This window comes from Delphinapterus leucas, chromosome 2 (genome assembly GCF_059928025.1).
Source record: "Delphinapterus leucas isolate spDelLeu-1000000601 "Yukka" chromosome 2, BTC_Dleu_Yukka2, whole genome shotgun sequence".
In the NCBI taxonomy this organism is placed as follows: Eukaryota; Metazoa; Chordata; class Mammalia; order Artiodactyla; family Monodontidae; genus Delphinapterus; species Delphinapterus leucas.
Genome location: NC_143130.1, coordinates 61,582,166 through 61,604,894, shown reverse-complemented (window position 1 = coordinate 61,604,894; position 22,729 = coordinate 61,582,166). Strand labels below are relative to the sequence as shown.

At 40.3% G+C, this 22,729-nt stretch overlaps 1 protein-coding gene across 3 annotated transcripts in view; it reads right to left on the bottom strand.

The window, feature by feature from the left end:
- Nucleotides 1-11,014, bottom strand: part of UBE2Q2 (ubiquitin conjugating enzyme E2 Q2) — a 71,355-nt gene extending 60,341 nt beyond the window's left edge. Inside the window, exons 1-2 of one of the 3 annotated variants that reach the window (XM_089906947.1) lie at nucleotides 10,573-11,014; nucleotides 54-155 (exon numbers count right to left, since the gene is read on the bottom strand). In XM_089906947.1, coding sequence (XP_089763073.1) covers nucleotides 54-155; nucleotides 10,573-10,761 — 291 coding nt within the window. In that variant the 5' untranslated portion in view covers nucleotides 10,762-11,014. The remainder of the gene's footprint in view (nucleotides 1-53; nucleotides 156-10,572) is intronic. The other 2 variants (XM_089906946.1, XM_022580143.3) reach the window with 2 other exon arrangements.
- Nucleotides 11,015-22,729: the final 11,715 nt, after the last annotated feature.

The following is a 22,729-nucleotide window of genomic DNA, read 5'->3' as shown; positions in this document are numbered from 1 at the left end:
TTAAATTCTATATGTTCATGAGAAACAAAAAGTAGTGTGGCTTATTTTCTCACCGAATTGTTGTTCTTAGTGTCTTCTAGACGTTCCAGAACTGATGTCAGATTTGGGTCATCAGAGTCCACAAACCATATTGGTGAAGAAGATGGGTAAGATTCCTGTTACAGAGACACCTACGTTAAACACATTTACAGACAAGATAACCTGGATATGCAATTAAACCTCACCACTAAATGGCAAGATGACCACAAATTTAAGTAAAGCATATCATGGAAAGAAAAGTAACACATTAAAATCCATGTGTGGAGAAGCAAAATTTTTAATGGATTTTTTAAAATAAAAATTATGTTTTACAGTTTAATCTTTCCTGTTCCATGTTACATAATTTATTAGTCTTAAAAAAAAAAAAAAGGACTTTAACCAGTAAGCAGTATGATTTAAAACAAACAGAAGAGAATACACTGCAAAAGTTATGTTTCATCAAAAGTATGCAAGCACCAAGGAAGACAGGCTTCCTTTCTTTACAAAGAAAGGTCTATCTTGGCCTGGATTCACCAGCTTTAACATTTAAGGGCTTTAAAATCTGGAATCACAATAAATCCCTCAAAAAGCAAAAACAAATTAAAAGCAAAAACTAAAAAACCCCAGCCTTGAAGTAGTCTACAGAGTTAAACCATACTACTTTTTGCCTTTTAATATAATAAAACTACATTTCTAAGATTTATCTAGATGAGATCTAACTCTGAATTTTTTAAAATAAAGCAAAGGGATACATATCTAGGCACATGTTTTTAAATCCTTACAAATGTTAAAAATGATTTTTTAAATCTTCTACTCACTATACTACTTGCCTTCTGAGTAGTGTAATTACAGAAGCTACTTTGAGATTTCTCTCCAATAGAAAATTGGCCCCTATTGGCCCCTAAAAATCAATCCCATTTAATTTTGCCTTTTTCCTAATAATTTCCCATCCCTTCTTAGACTGCAAGGAAGACTCTGGCTTCTAAAGGACAAATTTCTTAAATGAGGTTAAGATTACTTCTTCAAGACAGCAAGGTGTTAGAAAGGCAGAATAGACAGCAACATAGCTGTCTTAGGCCTACATTAGCCACTATGACATTAGTCAGAGTGCTCACTAGCCACTGGAGTTGGGCTCTGAGACAGGCATTCTCCTTGTACAGCTACCGTCTGCGTGCTCCAGCTCATCCAGGTCAATGATGTTCTTGAACACTGTAATAGGCTGCCTCTAAAATGGCTCCAATAATCTTAACCTCCTGGTAGTCACACCCTTGTACATGTTTCCACCTAATAACAGACATTTACTCTGTTCATTTGTACTGTTTTCTATTATATATTAGGGAAAAGCCATTATTATTAGTATTAGGTACAGTTAGATTCTAGTCATAGAGAAACAACAATTTTGCAGAAACAGTTTAAAGAAGCATTGCTTTGAGAACTCTAATCTCAATTATAATATAGTTGGAGCCACAGAAACTGACTATTTTTAAAGCATTTTACAAAATATTCTTTAAAGAAAGAAAAACTGTATTGAAGTAGGACATCATTATATCCATTCAGTAATGGTTTATTTTTGTATTCTCATTCCTCAAACTCTTACTGTGTCCCAAACCTCTTTAAGGCTAAAAGGTAAACAGACTGTCTTCAAAATTAATCCTATTCTTAAACAGAATTACTTATTACATTTTCTTTAAATTCTTCAGCCTAGTTTGAGAACACACCATCTAAACCATTTTTATTGTTTTAGATTTGTATTTTCTTTAGCCTTAAAAGAAAAAAAAAAGCACTAAATTCTCTGCTTCATTATGTAGATTAAACTTCTGCATAAGCAAAAGAAAATATATGAACTGTTGCTCTGGACTAAAACCCCTCAAAACCGTATTATAAGAATTGCAAAAAAAGAGAAAAACATAAAAGAAATACTGAGATCAGTTACTACCTATGCCGTATTTCTCTAATCCTGTACAAAAGAAGACAGGATATATACTAGGTCTAAGCAACTATGTTAACAGTTCTCAAGTGGGGCCCTTGGACTCCTAGGTCCAAACTATTTCTACAAGAATACTAAGATGTTAATTGCCTTTTTCACATTGACATCTGTACCAATGGTGCAGACATAATGGTGGGTAAAACTAACTGCTGGTACCTTAGCACAGATAAAGGCAGTGACACCAAACTATACTTGAAGACATGGTATTCACCACCAGTCATTCAAGGTGTTTAAAAGAAAAAAAAGGCATTTCACTTATGAATGTCTGTGATGAGGCAGTTATTTTACTAAATCTCAATCCTTATGTCTTTTTAATATTGCAAGTGATGAAATGTGAAGCACACATGAGCACTCCTACAGAACACATGAGAAAAAGCACTTGTATGTCAATTGTGAGCTGAACTAACCACTTTCACAGGACACAATTTTCACTTGAAAGAATGACTGACAAACAATGGTTATTCCAACTTGGATTTTTGATAGATGTTTTCTCCAAAAAGAATGAAGAGAGCCTGTCATTTCAAGGAAAACACACGACAGTATTTATTGCCAATGATAAAATTCAAGCTTTCAAGCAAAAATTAGAATTTTGCAAAACCTGTATCTACCACTGTGAGCCTGACAGCTTCCTAATAGTATTCTGATGAGGTTGATGGTGATATTAATGAATATAATGTTTCCATGTCACCTAACGAAATGTATCAACATTTAGAAGATTTCAGTGAACCAATATTTTCCAAATGACCAATGCATGATGTCATAATATCATGGGTAAAAGATACATTCAAAGTTCAAGAAAAAAACAAGTTTGGGTAGAGTATCCAAAATGAATATCTACAACTATCTAAAACAGCTGTTACAATATTCCTTTTTCCAACCAAGTATCGGTATGAGGCTGGATTTTCTTCCTATTACTTCAACCAGGACAACATATCACCACAGATTGAATGCAGAAGCAAATGATAGACCAGACATCAAAGAGATTCACCTCAAAAAATGTAAAATTGTGGGGCTTCCCTGGTGGTGCAGTGGTTGACAGTCCGCCTGCCAATGCAGGGGACACGGGTTCGTGCCCCAGTCCAGGAAGATCCCACATGCCACTGAGCAGCTGGGCCCATGAGCCATGGCTGCTGAGCCTGTGCGTCCGGAGCCTGTGCTCCACAACAGGAGAGGCCACAACAGTGAGAGGCCCGCGTATCGCAAAAAAAAAAAAGTAAAATTCTGCCACTATTCTCATTAAAACTTTTTGGTTTAGAGCATAAGGTCATTTTCCACAAAAACATTTATATTAACATGTAATGAGTTTATCTTAATGAATATTTTAAATATTTGTTTTAATTTCTAATGATAAATATTGACAACCTACATAAACAAAAGCTCCTTGGGACCTCAATATATTTTTAATAGTGTAAAAGAGTCTTGACTCCAAAAAACCTTGATAACTGCTGCCTGCCCCCATCTCCCAACCTTTCTCCCCCTCACTCTCAGAATTTCTTCCTTGGAAGAAACATCCTTTTATCATTCTATATTAATGTGGTTCTACTGAGGTTAGTTTTCCTATCTCCTTCCCATCTTCCTACCTGCCTCCCTTGACCCAAAACCTGATCACAGGTCTCTACCAGCCTATCCTACTCCCAGTGGTTAGCTGTCAGATGAGCTAAACCAGGCAAATCTGGGTCTTCTCTGGGACCAGAGCCGTCTTTCTTGGAGATCCAGCATCACAAGGACAATGTTGGCCAACTGGGGTAGCCAGCATATATCTTGCCAAAATAGAGAGGGTTAAAAGAAACCAGACTGTTTTCTAAAGGGTCATAGATACTTATACTATACTTTGTGCCATGACTGTGAGAACGCCCCTTCCACTTCACACCTGCTAACGTTTTTACCAATCTAATAAAAGCTGCTACCTGGAAGAAAAAAAAAAGTTCCTATACAATATAATGTGTTACAACATCTCCAAAAACCAATTCATCAACAAGAACAGAAAGCTATCACTTCTAGGAAAATTTCAAAGGATATTACCTATATGCACAAGGATTTAGCTCTAGCTATTAATGCTCAAAGCATTACTTAAAATAGAAGAAAACAGAAACCACCGATAGTAGCAGACACGACTGACTCAATGCTGTAGTCATGTAACAGAACAGCACATGATAATTGAAGACATTGGAGGAAAAAGTTTATGACAAAGGTCTACAATATTACTGAGTGAAAAATCAGATAACAAAATAACCTGATTTTTTTTTTAAAGGGAGAGGGAATCTACATAAACATAAGAGAAAAAAGATGACCAGATGACAAGATATGTACCATAATTTTGACAGTGGTGTCTTCTGAGTGGTAGAATTACAGGTGATTTTTTTTTCTTGTTTTGCTTATCTGGTTTTTAGACTTCTTAAATGTCTTATTTTCCACATTATAAAATATCCACTACCACCACCTCTGGAAACTGAATCTTCAGCACAAATTTCACATCATGGTCAAGGCTTGTTCAGTGTAATATTTAGAAGACAATCTACATACTTTGAAAGGCATCTAAAATTATCACCAATACTTAAAACTAAGCATTAATGCTTTCAACCTCTCATATACCTCAAGCTTTTAAATTTTTACAAGGTTAACAACTAAGCTTTGTATCTATCTTGAAAAGATAGTTTCCTTACTATTTCTCTTTAAAATGACCCATGATATACAATTTTTAAACAACAGATGGTGCTCTAAAATCCCAGTGTAAGTTCAAGCAGCTTTCCTTACACTAAATGTTTAAGTGCTTCTAACACCTCTCTTTCTCGCCAGTTATGAAAATTTTAGACAATTATCTAAGCATCTAATTACTCAGGGACCCTGTTTTTCCTCAATTCTACTATTAGTTTTATAGTGATTTTAAGGCTTGAAGGATGAAGTTGTCTGTGACCACCACCATAAAGGTTACCATAAGTGGACAAATTTCAAAGAAATTCACCACCACGGCCACTGCCACCATAAAATGTTGTGTTATCCTAATCTAAGGCAACATAACTCAAGGTTAATCAAACCAACCTCTTCGCTTGTCATTGCCTAAGGAGTTTGTCTTGTTCAGAAATAGCTTTACCTATTTTTCCACATAAACCCACTAAGAGACCGATGTGTGGCTCTATATCAAGCACCAGCCAGCAAAACTGCCTGCCAGAATGCTCAGTTTCTGGCATTTTTCCAAATGACATGAAATCCTTGGAGATGGCTGTATCCTAACTTTTTTTGAAAATTGATACACATACTTCTTGTTGAAGGTTCAAAGGTATTAACAGTTTTAATTCTTCTGGAGAACAGCTATGGGACACTCTATTTTCACACTTTGCCGTTCAATAAATGTGGGATGGAGAGTGAAATAAACTGACAGAATTACCATATGGTAGCTTAATAAAATTCTAAATGACCTGACAACATAAAAAAGCTACCCAAAAAAAAGAAGAAAGAAAAAGAGATTGCTCCCTGATAATCATTTTACAAGTAAATAACATACAACTAAATATCTAACATGACCAGAGCCCAGAGAAGCAGAGTAAAAACACTAACATTTGGTAAAAGAAAAATGCATATATACCCCTGTGATCTGAAAAAAATTCCTAAGTGTTTGTTTGAATAGCAAATTACAGCTAATCAAAACATCATTCTAAAGACACTGAGGCAGAGAAAACAAAAGTGCTGAAGAGAATTCAAACCACCTAATCTGCAGAAACCACTGGTTTCCTTGGTTCTGAGTCCGCTTTGTCTTTCAGAACGATCTTTCAGAAGAGAACACAGAACACTATTACAATGGCCTTGGAAAAAGGGACCTCTGCTTCACCACTCTGGCTCTCCAGTAATGCTTTATTTGGCAGGGACTATTTAAATTCAATTCCCCACTAAATTCAATTCCCCACCCCTCAACTAGCTGACATTTATCTAATACTATCCTTTTCCAGGCCTGAGGAAGTTTAACAACAACAACGAAAAAAAACAAGTTACTAAAGGATACACCATTCACAAAATGGAAATCTAAGTCTCCTCTCTTCATGTATCTGTTCCTTTCAAGGAAGGGCATAAAAATGGGGATGAGGGAAGAGAGATACCAACTAGGAATTTGACTCTATATTATAAATTGGTCAAATGAATGGAAACAATGATTCCTCTGGACTGAAAGTACCACTGAGGTGCTTAACATGACAGCTGTGATACTTCCAAAAGATTCTCCAGGAGTTCAATTTGGAAAAGTAATCTGTCCCAGGAGAGTAGACCAAAGAAAAGGTCTTGGGCTCTTTAGTCAAGTTTTGTTATTTTCCTTTGTATAACCTTCTCTGGGCTACTTTTTATCAATGTAAAGACTAGAAACAAGAAAAATTAAGAAATTAACAGCACTGGTTTATTTCCCATGAAAAGCTATTAAAAAGCATTTTCAAAAGTGTTATTCAGCTGCTAATGACACCATCACTTTTATATTTGTAGAGATCATTATCAATGTTAAAGAGCTTTCCTATATATGCTCTCATGTGGGGCAAAAAGTATTATCTATTTCATAGAAAAATACAGTGAAAGTAGTAATTTGCTTAAGGTCCCAATGACTAAAGACTAAATTTTTTTCCGTCTCCTAAACTCTCAGTTCTAACATTTTTAATTTAGTATCTTGCTGTTAGGGTTGGGAGGGGGGTAACCTTTTTGGCAATGATGAATAGAAATTTAATTAAAAAAATGTTCCACCACAAATAGCCTGGCAAATAGCCACTCAGGCAGAAAGAGTAATGATTTATGCTACACAAATAATAAAGTACTATGAGGTTTTATTTGTTTACCAGCTAATTTACTTCCTGGGGGGGATTTCTCACTCTAAAACAGCAATTCCCTACCAAGAGTTCCCAAATGCCAAGAAGTCCATAAAAGGAGTAATGGAGTTGCCAAGGTATGCTAAATATTTCAAAAGGACTAAAACAAAGTCCTACACTAGCTCCCAATAAGGCTGCACAAGTTATTAAAACGAGCTGCTTTGATTTTAGGTGTGATCATAACTGGATGTTAGCACTGACTGGCAATTAGATCTATTTACTGAAAATGGAAAGACAATACTTCTAAGTTTGCATGACAAACTTTCATATCATGAGTTCACAGAAAACAAGTTTTTTAAAAAAGACTCCTTGAAGTTGAAAATAGCACTCTTTCCCTTTCATACTTAAGATTAGGACAAATTTATAAAACAGAAAAAAAATTTAGCTTCATTCCCTTGGCCTAAAGAGTAACACATCTATGCCTTGTTTTTTTTTTGGTTTGTTTTTTGTTTCGTTTACTTCTTAAAACGCTTTCATGTGAAGTCAAATTGCAGATTTCCTATCGAACCCTAAGTGGCCTTTTAAATATTTATGCACTACCCATGACACTTTCTTGATGTTTTCTCTGCCCTTTTGACCAACTCTTGGCAGTTAACTTACATGGTAGTTAAGATTTTTGTTCCAACAGAATATAGCTAAAATGGTGGCCATATCATCAATAGTACAAATATTTACTGAGCATTTAGTGAGAGGAAGATGAAAAATATAACTACAGAATATTCCCCCCTGCCACCATAAAAAAGACTTTTAAAAACTACACAACTAAAAAAAAAAAAAACTCCACAACTATTATAATATTAAGAAAACATAACCAAAGCAATAAACAGTTAAGGACTATAGAAGACAGGAAAGGAAATAGATATCAGCATAAACAGCTTATGACTAGAAGAGCCTTGGGGATGGTCAGACATGTCAAGACAGATTGGGGTAGGGTAAGGGGCACATTCCACATGGGAAAAAATGCTGACGCAGGAGCCTGAAAGAAAAAGGGGGCACAATATCTTTAGAGGACTACTCAGAAATTGACATGCAGGTGTATAAGGAAACAACTAGTGAGGTACCATTCACTCAAACATTACAGAAACTGCCTAAGGATGCTTCTTGATAAGCATGGAGAAGACAGGGCCTGGCATGTAGAAGAGCTCAATAAATATATGGGAATAAGAGGAAATAAGAGGAAAAGTTTTTTAAAAGATAGATCAAAATTATTATTTTTTAAGAGCTAAAACTTTTTAGAGAATAGCAAATCAAACACAGTAGACAGGTCCTGACATATGAAATCCAGCCCCATTTTTTCCTTGCTCCTTCCCCTCTAAGAAAATGGCATCAGCAAGAGCAAACCATGGTGATTTTATCTAAACACTCAGCCATACTTAAAGAGTCTTTATCTTTTAGAGATACACACCGAAATATTTACAGATGAAGTGATATGTCTGGAATCTGCTTCAAAATAATCCGAGGTGGGGTATAGATGAAATAAGATTGGCCAAAAGTTTATCACTGTTGAGGCTGGGTACGTGGAGGTTCTCCACACTATTCAACTTTTTATATGTTTGATGTTTCTCCATAATAATGTTAACACACATTCGTATACACTGAGCATCTACCACGATAATGTGTCATAATTCACTAACATCTCAATTTGAATAGTTTGTATTAGTGGTACCATTATACTAGTCCCCACCAGAACCTCCTTTTGCCAGGCGCCTCTAATTCACTTCTTGTTCCACTTCCTAATCCAGGTCATCACTCAGTATCTTTCTGTGCAGCTGACTCCATCAGCCTCCAATATGGCTCTCAATAGGGCACTGCTGGCATTTGAAGTGGGATAATTCTCTGTCGTGGCAGACTGCCTGAACATTACAAGACATCTGGCATCCCTGTACCCCTGCCACTAAATGCCAGCACAGCACAGCAACACCACCATCCCACCCCCACTGGGATTACCAAAACCACACACTTTTCCTAATGCCACCCACTGTACAGAACCACTCCTAGTCCTGGATGGCAAAAACATCTTCCCATTTACCTAACTCAGCAGCTCGCCCACAAGCCTACAAGTTCACTCTATCATTGAAACCAGCCCTACTTTTTCCTGGCTACACCTGAACCTGTACCAGAGCAATCATCATTCAGACTAGCCAGTCTCTTTATTATCACCTACTTCATGCTCACTACTACTTCCTGTTTTCCATTCTTGGAAAATCTTCACCTTCACCAGCCTATATCCTGGGCTTCTCAAGACTCATTATAACTTCTCTACGCCTAATCAATCCACATTTTCTCAAGCTTTGCTGTCTTTTTTGGATGGAGTTTCCTCTGCCCGAAATGCCGTTTCCATCCCTTCCAAAATTCTACTCACCTGTGAAAGCCCAACTCCACAATCAGCCTCTCCTCAAGGCCTTCTCTGAAGCGACCCCACCACCACCAAAGTCAAAGTTAATTGCTCTCTTCGGCTTTCATGATGATACCATAGAACCTGGTCACACTTCGTTGTGTAAAACTCTTCCCCCGAGAAGACTAAGTTCTGAAAGCAGGGACTGCGCTACCCAGTTGTGCAAAACCAGCGCCTAGAAAAGAACACCTGAGTACAGCTCTTTACTGAACTTTTTTTTCCTGAAATATACACCTGTTCCCCAGTATTCTGAAAACTACTTTAATGTTAATTATCATAACTTCAAGGCTTTTACAGAGCGCCAGGTACGCTGCAGGGTAGGCACTTAAGTACCTACTAACTTAACAAAAGGGAGTTTAAAGACGCCAGACTCGGTTTTAGCCATATTTACAGAGGAACGTGAAACCTTAACTCCTGTTATAAGAGGCATATTCCGCAGTTTGGACCAATACCCTAAGTCAATTTCACAACGAACAGCCTCATCATACACTTTTATGAAGAAACTTATTTAACATTTTTTTTTTTTTACGCGTTTCTGACGAGATTTCAGATGAAGTTAAAGAGTGAGCTTTAAAGGGTCTTCTCGGCTTTGGGACATAAAACAATCCTACTGGGCAGCAGACTTGGGCACGTATCGCCTTTCGCCAGCTCCTAATCTGAACGGCTTACCCACAGGAGGGGCTGCACAAACATACTCCCAGAACACCTGCCGCATCCAAGGTCCAATGCGCCTTCGGAAAAGCGTTAGTGCGGAGCCAGGCCAGCAGGAAGGGGATAATTCAAACAGTGCCAGAGCCTGCATTCTAAACTTTTTTTCCTCAAATGCGTCAGTTTTCAATGTTAGCTTTTCCTTAAGCACAAACTTAAAATATAATTGGGGGAATACGCGGAACCAGGGAAATCTGACTCGAGAAGGACGCGCTCAAACTTGAGGGCCCTTCGCCTGCCCCGCCGGGGCTCAAACAACAGCCGACCCGCCGCACCGCGGCCCCGGAGGCAGGCCCCTGGCTGTGGGCGGCCATGGCGACCCAGCGAGGGCTCGGCCGGCAGCGGTCTCCCACCTCAGGGCGCGGCGACGGGGGCCGAGAGGGACCAGGAGTCCCAAACCCAGGCCGGCGGGAAGAGCCGGAGAAACGAGCAGCCCGCCTCCTCCCACCCGAGCCGCGCGCAGTCCCGGCGGGGCTGGGCCGGGCCCTTCTCCGGGGAAAGGGGCGGGCCCGCCCCGCCCGGGGGTCCGAGGGGCCTCTCCGGGGCAGGCTCCCCTTTGTCCAGGGACTCTGGGCGCCCCTTTCCTCCCCGGCCCGGCCATACAGGGCTGCGGCCGGGCGCCTCACCGTGATATTGCAGTGGAGTGTGAGCGGCGGCGGCGGGGAGTGAGGGCTGCCCGGCGGCGCCGGTGGCGGCACCAGGAACTGGCAGTGCAGCTCGTCCAGCTTCCAACTGACGATGCGGAATCTCTCGTGGTTCTTGTCGAAGATGGACGCCAGGAACTTCAGCTCAGCCTTGAGCCCTGACACGGACATCTTCCCCTCATCTCCGGCGGGAGGGGTGCGGAAGGGGAGCCGGGCCCGGAGCCGCCGTCACGGCCGCGACCGCCCCGCGGGGCCGGCCCGGGCCGCGCTCTCGCGGCTCCGCCTCTCCCCGCCGCCCCGGCCCGCGTCGGTCGGGGCTGGAAAATGGCGAGGGGCTGTGTGGCGGCCTGGGCGGCTGCTCCCTTTGTAACTGACTCCACCGGCAGGAGGCGGCTGCCCCGCGGCTTAAAAGGGCAACAGCGACACCACCCCCGCTACCGCCTTGGGAAAGGGCTGCCCCCACCCCGCCCCCATCCTTCCCCGCCCCGGCGCGTGCACGCGGCTAGCGCGCGCGCCCGCCAGGCCGCCCCCTCCTCGCCGTGACCAGCCCCCTTCCACCCGGCCCAACTGCTCTGCTCGCGCCCGCGGACGCCAGGCTCGGGCCAGCTGGCGCCCCGGCCTCTGATCACCAGGAACCTGAGACCCCCGCGCTGCCCTGTTCCCCAGCCCTGGAGCAGACACGTGCGCGGCCTACTGCGCCGGCCACGTCGGCGGGGCAGCGGACGCGCGCCGGCCCCTGGGGGCGGTGCTCCGCGAGGCTACAAGCGGGCCACCCACTCACCTGACCCAGCCCCGGGCCCTCCCTGGTGGGAGACTGCGGGCTGTGAGGAGCATTCGGGACCCGTATCGGCCCACCTAGCTTCATCTCCGCTATTCTCATCCTAGTCACCTAGCCACCACTTTAGCCTGAGTTCCTGCCAGGACCTTCTCGCCGGACTCTGCTCACTCCTTTGCTCTCAAACAATCCTTTTACCAAAAAATGATAATTTGGTCTCTGCCGGCTGCTCCCTCCCACCTCTCGCAATTTCATCCTTCCCCTTACCCACTACCTCTGTTCACTCTGGCATTCATTTTCTCTCCCTCTTTCCAGCCTTGAGCTTTTGTCATTGCCCAAGCTTAAGATAACTCTCTCCACCTCCCATGGAGGCAGGGCTGGCCTATTTTCAGTAAAGTCTTAGTTCAAATGTCATCTCAGAAAGGGCCTCCCTGACCACCTAATCTAAAATAGCCACCTAGGCATGGACATATATACACTACCAAATGTAAAATAGATAGCTAGTGGGAAGAAGCCACATAGCACAGGGAGATCAGCTTGGTGCTCTTTGACCACCTAGGGGGGTGGGGATAGGGAGGGTGGGAGGGAGAGGCAAGAGGGAGGAGATATGGGCATATATGTATATGTATAGCTGATTCACTTTGTTATAAAGCAGAAACTAACACACCACTGTAAAGCAATTATACTCCAATAAAGATGTAAAAAAATAAATAAAATAGCCACCTAGTCACCCTGTATCACATCATCCTATGTTAATTTCTTTCTCATCACCTGTCACTATCTGATATTTTTCCTGTTTATTTATTGTTTCTGCCCAACATGAATGTCTTATGCAGAGCCATAGTCCCAGAACCTAGAACAAGGCCTTTTATGTAATAGACACCCAATGTTATGAATGTATGCTCCTATCTGGAATCCACAGCACTTAACACAATCCCTGGCATATTCTAGATGCCCCCAAAATGGATGGAGGACTGCGTGGCAGTCCAAAGGAATATAACATAATTAGGCAGGTAATTAATAGTGTGTTTAGTGGTATGTCCTAGAGGCAGGACCAGTTTCATGGGTGTGCAACCTGTAGTTGCATAGGGGTCCTGGCTTAGAAGGGCCTTGTGCTTGGTTTAATGCTATGCTAATAATTTTCCAACAAGGGGCTCTGCATTTTCCTTTTGCACTGGTCTTGACTGGAGGTACCTAGCCTTCTCTGGTCCCTAAATGTATCCTACTTCATGATCTACAAATGGTTCCTTGTCTACTGGTCCTTTAGATAACAAAATTCAGAACAACACTGGGAGGTAGTAAGTCCACTGAATGGGGAACATTTTAAAAGTTTTTATTTTCATTTACTTTTGAGATATCATCTCATGTTATATTGCCTTTCAAGGGGTCACAGACCCCTCTGAGAATCTAATAAAAGCTATGATCCATCTTCCCAGGAAAATACCTCTGCATGTAAAGTGTTATATTTATGGGGATTCCTGGCCCTGGCACTAGAGGTATCACTATGAACTGGGACTGGGAGAAGAAGGGGTTCCAGTCCTGAGCTCTGAGCCAGAAATAACTAGGATACTGTATTGGCATTATTGCTGGGTTAATCACAAGTATGGCTTGCTGCTTTTCTTTCCTTCAGTCCCCAGTACTCTTGGGACCCTAACAGGCATGGCAGTCACAGACAAGGACTTGAGACAAAGAGAACAAATTGTTCAGAACTTGGTATGACTTTGAGAAATAAAATTCCCTGAATAAGTTATTTAATCTATCTAAACTTTATTTTGTTATCTCTAAATTGCTATGGGAAAATAGAGCTCTATAAATTGCAAACACTTTTACTAGTTATATCTCAGAAATATATATATATATATTAATTTCACAATCCCATTTTTTGAGTATGTGCTGTGTTCCAAGCCCTAAGAGAGCTAGAAATGTAAATAGATACAGTCCCTGAATTCAGGAAGCTTAAAATCTAGCATCAGAAACAAAACATTGTTTCCTGGTGCAAATAACAGAAAAATGTGACTTAAAGTGGCTTGGACAATAAGGAAATATATTACTTCACATAATAGGAAGTCCAGAATCAGGGCAGGCACTAGGATTGGTTGATTAAAGCTTTGATAATATCAAGAGCGCAGACTCTCTATTTCCTTTGTCAAGATGACAGCAAGGTGGCTGGAGCTGTTCTTGCAGGTCACATCCAGACATAACAATATCCAGAATCGGAAAGGACTGTTTCTTCCATGTCTCCTTCCAAGACATGGGGATTTTCCAAGAATATACCCAGCTGACTTCTCTTCTGTGTCATTGGCCAGAAATGTGTCACAAGCCTACCCCTAAAACAATCACAGGTAAATGGATAGGATCACTCATTGGACTTCCAGTCATCTGGGTTGGAATGGATATTGGGGAGTCAACCATAATGTCTACTACAGACTCATAAATAAAGACAACATCAGATCACATTTGATAAGAGGTTCAAACTACTGAACTATGACATATCAGAGGAGGAAGAAATTAATTCCAGAAATTATTTGCATTAAAGTATGGCCATGTTCAGAGAACATCCAAGAGCCCAGCTGATTATATAGTACAGCAAGGTGCCAAAAAGAAGATATAGTTGAGATTTTATTTGAGCCTGGATTTTGGAACCCTGAAATACCTGGGACTACTACAGTTTCATTTGGTGAGAGTCACCACTTTTAAGAAGATTAATCTGGCATTTGTGCACAAAATAGATTACAATGGGTTTAAAACTGTCAAGTAGCCAACGAAGAAGAGGCAGGAAACCCAGATTCTAGATCTGGCGTGCCATTAATTTCATGGGGCAAGTCACATCCAACTCAGACATTCTCCAGGTCCAAGCAATAGAGTCTTTTGGATTGGTCCAAGTCAATAGTGAGAAACACTGAAATAGAAATGGCGGTGGGCATGGAAAGACTACACTGATTCTAGGGATATTTCTAGAGCAGAACTGCTAGATCTTAGAGCTGATTCAGGGATAGAGGAAGGCAGAGAAGTGTTGCTTTATTTAAAGTAACAATTTGAAATTTCTACGGCAGGTGGCTGGGAAGGAGTGATACTATTGACACAGCCAGACAAAGACGAATCTGAGGTGCTGATGGGACCTCATACAGAGAATTGTATTATAGGTCTGGAGTTTATAAGGGAAGTCAGAGCAAGGGACATATACTTGTGGATCAGCCAAACGGGATGATAGTCGAAGTCGAAAGTCAGAGGATGACCCGTGTGTCAAATTATTTGTGGAAAGGGCAAGAAAGATCAGGACCAAGAAAAAGCCGTGGGCTTTAGGGATTAGGAGGTCAATGGTGTTTTAGAGAAAACAGTAGAATGATGGGCATGGGGTGGAAGTGGAGACAGTGTATGTAGACTACTACCTTGAAAGGTTTCAGAGTGATGAGGAAGAAAAATGAACAGTCACGTAGTAGCATAGCAAAGGGAAGCTTTGGGGTTTTGTATTGTTTTTATTATAGTATGGACAGAGGTGGATTTACTGTGTCACTTAAGATTTAGGGCCCCTTACACAGGCACGGGCCCCCTTCTGTATAAATATTAGCTTTTGGTTTTAAGTGGGTATTTGTAATTTTGTATTCTTTTTCTTGAAGAGAGCTCTCCAGATTGAATAAGCTTCAGGCCCTACAAAACCTGGATCTGCCCCTAAGGAGAGAGCCATTTACAGGCAATGAAAACTAAAGACACAAGAGGGGAGATGAGGCGTAGAACTAGGTTCTGGAAGAGGAGGGAAAGGACGGGATAAGGAGCTACTCATAGAGAGGAATTCCCCCTCCAAGGAGGATGGGGGTGGGGGAGAGAACTGGGGAACACACAAAGGAATGTTGAGTTAGAGTGGAGGGTTGTTGAGAGACCTCATGCTGAATAAATGACCTTGAATATAGCAAGGCACGTTCAGGGATGGGCAAGACAGATAAATACAGAAGCCAGAGGACAGCGGAGCGCTGACAAAAATGGGTTGAAAACTCTGACCACAGAGTCCCACCTGGATGCACATGAAGGACCATGAGAAGAAGCTGGGCTTGAGAGTCTGGAAGTCTCCAGGGAGACAGAGCAAGTTCAGTATGAAAGAAGAGTGGGAGAAATCACAACGTGTACAGAATTGCAAACTTCAAGAACTTGAATGTGGAGTAATTCCCAGTGACAGCATATTCCATGCATATTCCATGCTACGCTGTTTCAACATATCCTGTAGGGCTACGCTCAAATGCCTTTATCCTTTTTCAAGCCTTCCCTAGTCCTCTAAAATGAATTTAATCTCTCCTTTTCTCCAATTTCCCAGTACCTTGCCTGTTCCGGCACTTACTTCATTGGTTTTGCCTTGGTTATGACTTGCTGGTTTTAGGTTTGTCTCCTCTACTAGATTATAAACTTCTTGTCTTAATCGTCTTCATATCTGTAGCACTTAGCCCAATCCTTGGGACATAGAAAGCACCCAGTGAGTGATCACAGAGTGAACATAGCCTACTGGAAGTGAAAGCCATGTAACGTCTTCAATTAAAGAGACTGCAAGTAAATTGTGAGAGAAGTGATCTAGTTTCAGTGAAATCTCAGGGAAGCTGCGAGGACCTCTCTCCCTCTCTCCCTGTCCGAAGAGCGCACACATCATTATGTGGCCGCATATGCCCAAACCACAGTATGCCCAAACCACAGTATGCCCAAACCACAGGGCTCCTCACGAGGCACAGGAAACGGGGCCCATCCCTGTTGAAATGAACAAGTGACTCATTATTCTGCTGCAGCCAACTCAGCCAGAAACTGTTCTAAGCTGAAATTTTCACAAGTTTGGGCTCTGGCTTATAATAAAACTCCTATCTTTGATTTTACTTTTAGTTACCGATGCCCACCTCTTGCCTGTATTGTAAGGGGCTTTCACCAAGGTGCAAACACGCTGAAATTGTGTAAATTTGAAGTAGATATGCATATGAATATTATTCTGGGGGAAAGTCGAAAGCACCACTATCCTGTAGAACTTTCTGTAGTGATGGAAGTGTTCTGTATTTGCACTGTCCGCTAGCCATATGTGGCCATTGGGCACTTGAAAAGTGATTAATGTGACTGAAGAACTGAAAGTTACTTTTATTTAATTGTAATTAACTTAAATTTAAATAGCCACACATGGCTAGTGGCTACCATATTGGACAGCACAGCGCTAGGTTATTCTATAATACCTCATATTAGCTCAGTCCAGCACTTTTTAAAACATGTCTGTCCTTCCTTACTCCTTGAAAGCAGCGACCATCTGTTGCTAATTACCATATCTTCAGTGCCTGACAGACTCAGTGTTTAATAAATGTTAAATGAAGACCAAATTTCACATTTTCTCTGAACTTAGTTTTCTTATTTCTAACATAAAGACAGTGTGCACTAAGATTTCTTCTAGCTCAAAAAACAAAAACAAAAAACCCTAAGACTCTAGTAAGCAAATATTCACTCATTCAACAAGTATCTATTGAAGTAGCCAAGTTACTCCATCATTGTAGCAACCTGAGGAAACTATCATTATACTCCCGAACAACTGAATTTCAGAAAAGGGAAGTAATTTGCCCAAGATCATGCAGCAAGTAACTGACCAACTCAGAATTTGAACCCAGGTCGGTCTAGCTGTTTCCACTATAATCCTGCTTCTATATAAATTATAAATAAAAATGTAAATTTAGATAAATATGAAATAGCAAATAACTTAGCATTGAGAAGGCAGGGCAGCACAGAAACTTCACTGGAGTGAGATATAGATCTTCCTGTTAGGAAGATAACAGGTTCTACAGACAGATTCTTGATTGCTGAGTGAGGGCTGCCAGCTCCTTCAGGAAGACCACCTGGTCTATTGAGTAGGGGTACATGCTCCTCCAGAGAGGCTACTTAATACAATGGGAGGAACTTCCGACCCCTGATGCTGACGAAAGGAGACAGGAGGGAAATCAGCCTGAGGTTCATTACAGTAAATCCCTAGAAACCTTTCAGGGCATTATCACCCCTCCGTTATCAGCATATGAAAGATTCAAATAAAAAGATTCCCTCCTTATCCCATCCACTTGGGAATTCTGTCACATTCTTACAAAATGTTCTTTTGGAATGTTTAAGGCTAATGAGTGAGAACATCTTTCTAGAGCTAGGCATAATATACCTTCCACCCAGTAATTTTTCAAATGTAAGCATTTATCCTGAAGAGCTACTTGAGCACGTGCGTCAAGATTTAGTTACCAAAGGGAATGTTACTAAACGCATCAAACATTTATGAGCCAATTGGAGAAATCTGAACATTAAATATTTGCTGATATTATGGAATTCTTGTTTATTTTTTTGGTGTGGCAATAGTATTGTTATTGCTATTTTATTTTTCAAATGAGAGTTATCTTTTGGAGCTACTTATTGATGAAATAAAAAAATTCATTAAAATATTTATTCCAGCTCTTTTTATAATAGTAAAATATAAGGAGGGACCCAGTGCTTAGAATTGGATGTACCAATGTAAGTTTTTGTCTGTCCTCACAATGGAATAATGTGCAGCCATTAAAATCAAGTTGTGTTTATATATCTGGAAGGATATACCAAAATGTTAACAGTGGTCAATTCTCTTGAAAAGTGGCACATAGGCAACTATAGCTCATTCCCCTCCAGGGAACTCTGAGAACATTACAGAATATGCCTCAAAGTTATCCCGACCACGAGGGAAGACGCTGGTGTTCATTCACCAACTCCCCGTTTGCTGTTGGTCATGGGCTGAGTACACTGTGCATGACGGAACATGCCCCCCACAATAGAAGGTTGCATATGATCACAGATTTCCTTTTTTTTTTAGTTATTTCTGAGATATACATTTTAAAGTAATAACTAGAATCATGACTTATGACATTATACCAGAACATATACGATTTTTAGAAATTTCATGTAATGTTTGTAACATTTATATTAACATATTTACATACAAATAACCCAAAGAAAGTTTAGTATTAGTTGTTTGTTTGTTTGTTTATACTGCAGGTTCTTATTAGTCATCAATTATATACACATCAGTGTATACATGTCAATCCCAATCGCCCAATTCAGGACACCACCATCCCCACCGCACCGTGGTTTTCCCCCCTTGGTGTCCATACGTTTGTTCTCTACATCTCTGTCTCAACTTCTGCCCTGCAAACTGGTTCACCTGTACCATTTTTCTAGGTTCCACATACATGCATTAATATACGATATTTGTTTTTCTCTTTCTGACTTACTTCACTCTGTATGACAGTCTCTAGATCCATCCACGTCTCAACAAATGACTCAACTTCATTCCTTTTTATGGCTGAGTAATATTCCATTGTATATATGTACCACATCTTCTTAATCCATTTGCCTGTCGATGGGCATTTAGGTTGCTTCCATGTCCTGGCTATTGTAAATAGTGCTGCAGTGAACACTGGGGTGCACGTGTCTTTTTGAATTATGGTTTTCTCTGGGTATATGCCCAGTAGTGGGATTGCTGGATCATACGGTAATTCTATCATTAGTTTTTTAAGGAACCTCCATACTGTTCTCCATAGCAGCTGTATCAAGTTACATTCCCACCAACAGTACAAGAGGGTTCCCTTTTCTCCACACCCTCTCCAGCATTTATTGTTTGTAGATTTTCTGATGATGCCCATTCGAACTGGTGTGAGGTGATACCTCACTGTAGTTTTGATTTGCATTTCTCTAATAATTAGTGATGTTGAGCAGCTTTTCATGTGCTTCTTGGCCATCTGTATGTCTTCTTTGGAGAAATGTCTATTTAGGTCTTCTGCCCATTTTTGGATTGGGTTGTTTATTTCTTTAATATGGAGCTGCATGAGCTGTTTATATATTTTGGAGATTACTCCTTTGTCCGTTGATTCATTTACAAATATTTTCTCCCATTTTGAGGGTTGTCTTTTCATCTTGTTTATGGTTTCCTTTGTTGTGCAAAGGCTTTGAAGTTTCATTAGGTCCCATTTGTTTATTTTTGTTTTTATTTCCATTACTCTAACAGGTGGATCATAAAAGATCTTGCTGTGATTTATGTCAAAGAGTGTTCTTCCTATGTTTTCCTCTAAGAGTTTTATAGTGTCCGGTCTTACATTTAGGTCTCAAATCCATTTTGAATTTATTTTTGTGTATGGTGTTAGGGACTGTTCTAATTTCATTCTTTTACATGTAGCTGTCCAGTTTTCCCAGCACCACTTATTGAAGAGACTGTCTTTTCTCCATTGTATATCTTTGCCTCCTTTGTCATAGATTAGTTGACCATAACTGGGTGCGTTTATTTGTGGGCTTTCTATCTTGTTCCATTGATCTATGTTTCTGTTTTTGTGCCAGTACCATATTGTCTTGATTACTGTAGCTTTGTAGTATAGTCTGAAGTCAGGGAGTCTGATTCCTCCAGCTCCATATATTTCCCTCAAGACTGCCTTGGCTATTCGGGGTTCTTCTGTGTCTCCATACAAATTTTAAGATGATTTGTTCTAGTTCCATAAAAAATGCCATTGGTAATTTGATAGGGATTGCATTGAATCTGTAGATTGCTTTGGGTAGTATAGTCATTTTCACAATATTGATTCTTCCAATCCAAGAACATGGTATATCTCTCCATCTGTTGGTATCATCTTTAATTTCTTTCATCAGTATCTTATAGTTTTCTGCATACAGGTCTTTTGTTTCCCTAGGTAGGTTTATTCCTAGGTATTTTATTCTTTTTCTTGCAATGGTAAACGGGAGTGTTTCCATAATTTCTCTTTCAGATTTTTCATCATTAGTGTATAGGAATGCAAGAGATTTCTGTGCATTATTTTGTATCCTGCAACTTTACCAAATTCATTGATTAGCTCTAGTAGTTTTCTGGTGGCATTTTTAGGATTCTCTATGTATAGTATCATGTCATCTGCAAAGAGTGACAGTTTTACTTCTTCTTTTCCAATTTGGATTCCTTTTATTTCTTTTTCTTCTCTGATTGCTGTGGCTAGGACTTCCAAAACTATGTGGAATAATAGTGGTGAGAGTGGACATCCTTGTCTCATTCCTGATCTTAGAGGAAATGCTTTCAGTTTTTCAGCATTGAGAATGATGTTTGCTGTGGGTTTGCTGTACATGGCCTTTATTATGTTGAGGTAGGTTCTCTCTATGCCCACTTTCTGGAGAGTTTTTATCAAATTTGGTGTTGAATTTTGTCAAAAGCTTTTTCTGCATCTATTGAGATGATTATATGGTTTTCATTCTTCAATTTGTTAATGTGGTGTATCACATTGATTGATTTGCATATATTGAAGAATCCTTGCATCCCTGGGATAAATCCCACTTGATCATGGTGTATGATCCTTTTAATGTGTTGTTGGATTCTGTTTGCTAGTATTTTGTTGAGGATTTTTGCATCTATATTCATCAGTGTTATTGGTCTGTAATTTTCTTTTTTTGTAGTATCTTTGTCTGGTTTTGGTATCAGGGTGATGCTGACCTCATAGAATGAGTTTGGGAGTGTTCCTTATTCTGCAATTTTTTGGAAGAGCTTGAGAAAGATGCGTGTTAGCTCTTCTCTAAATGTTTGATAGACTTCACCTGTGAAGCCGTCTGGTCCTGGACTTTTGTTTGTTGGAAGATTTTTAATCACAGTTTCAATTTCATTACTTGTGGTTGGTCTATTCATATTTTCTGCTTCTTCCTGGTTCAGTCTTGGAAGTTATACCTTTCTAAGGATTTGTCCATTTCTTCCACGTCGCCCATTTTATTGGCATAGAGTTGCTTGTAGTAGTCTCTTAGGATGCTTTGTATTTCTGCAGTGTCTGTTGTAACTTCTCCTTTTTCATTTCTAAGTTTATTTTTTATTATTTTTTTTGCGGTACGCGGTCCTCTCACTGTTGTGGCTTCTCCCGTTGCGGAGCACAAGCTCCGGACGCGCAGGCTCAGCGGCCATGGCTCACGGGCCTAGCCGCTCCATGGCATGTGGGATCTTCCCGGACCGGGGCACAAACCCATGTCCCATGCATCGGCAGGCAGACTCTCAACCACTGCACCACCATGGAAGCCCATTTCTAAGTTTATTGATTTGAGTCCTCTCCCTCCTCTTCTTGATGAGTCTGGCTAATGGTTTATCAATTTTGTTTATCTTCTCAAAGAACAAGCTTTTAGTTTTATTGATCTTTGCTGTTGTTTTCTTTGTTTCTATTTCATTTATTTCTGCTCTGATCTTTATGATTTCTTTCCTTTGGCTAACTTTGGGTTTTGTTTGTTCTTCTTTCTCTAGTTCCTTTAGGTGTAAGGTTAGATTGTTTACTTGAGATTTTTCTTGTTTCTTGAGGTAGGCTGGTATAGCTATAAACTTCACTCTTAGAACTGCTTTTGCTGCGTCCCATAGGTTTTGGATCGTTGTATTTTCATTGTCATTTGTCTCTAGGTAATTTTTGATTTCCTCTTTGATTTCTTCAGTGATCTCTTGGTTATTTAGTAATGTATTGTTTAGCCTCCATGTGTTTGTGTTTTTTACGTTTTTTTCCCTGTAATTCATTTCTAATCTCATAGCATTGTGGTCAGAAAAGATGCTTGATATGATTTCAATTTTCTTAAATTTACTGAGGCTGGATTTGTGACCCAAGATGTGATCTATCCTGGAGAATGTTCCATGCGCACTTGAGAAGAAAGAATCCTCTGCTGTTTTTGGATGGAATGTCCTATAAATATCAATTAAATCTATCTGGTCTATTGTGTCATTTAAAGCTTCTGTTTCCTTATTTATTTTTATTTTGGATGATCTGTCCATTGGTGAAAGTGAGGTGTTAAAGTCCCCCACTATTATTGTGTTACTGTCGATTTCCTCTTTTAGAGCTGTTAGCAGTTGCCTTATGTATTCAGGCGCTCCTATGTTGGATGCATATATATTTATAATTGTTATATCTTCTTCTTGGATTGATCTCTTGATCATTATGTAGTGTCCTTTCTTGTCTCTTGTAACATTCTTTATTTTAAAGTCTATTTTATCTGATATGAGCATAGCTGCTCCAGCTTTCTTTTGATTTCCATTTGCATGGAATTTCTTTTTCCATCCCTTCACTTTCAGTCTGTACATGTCCCTAGGTCTGAAGTGGGTCTCTTGTAGACAGCATATATATGGGTATTGTTTTTGTATCCATTCAGCAAGCCTGTGTCCTTTGTTTGGAGCATTTAATCCATTCACGTTTAAGGTAATTATCAATATGTATGTTCCTATGACCATTTTCTTACTTGTTTTGGGTTTGTTTTTTGTAGGTTCTTTTCTTCTCTTGTGTTTCCCACTTAGAGAAGTTCCTTTAGCATTTGCTGTAGAGCTGGTTTCGTGGTGCTGAATTCTCTTAGCTTTTGCTTGTCTGTAAA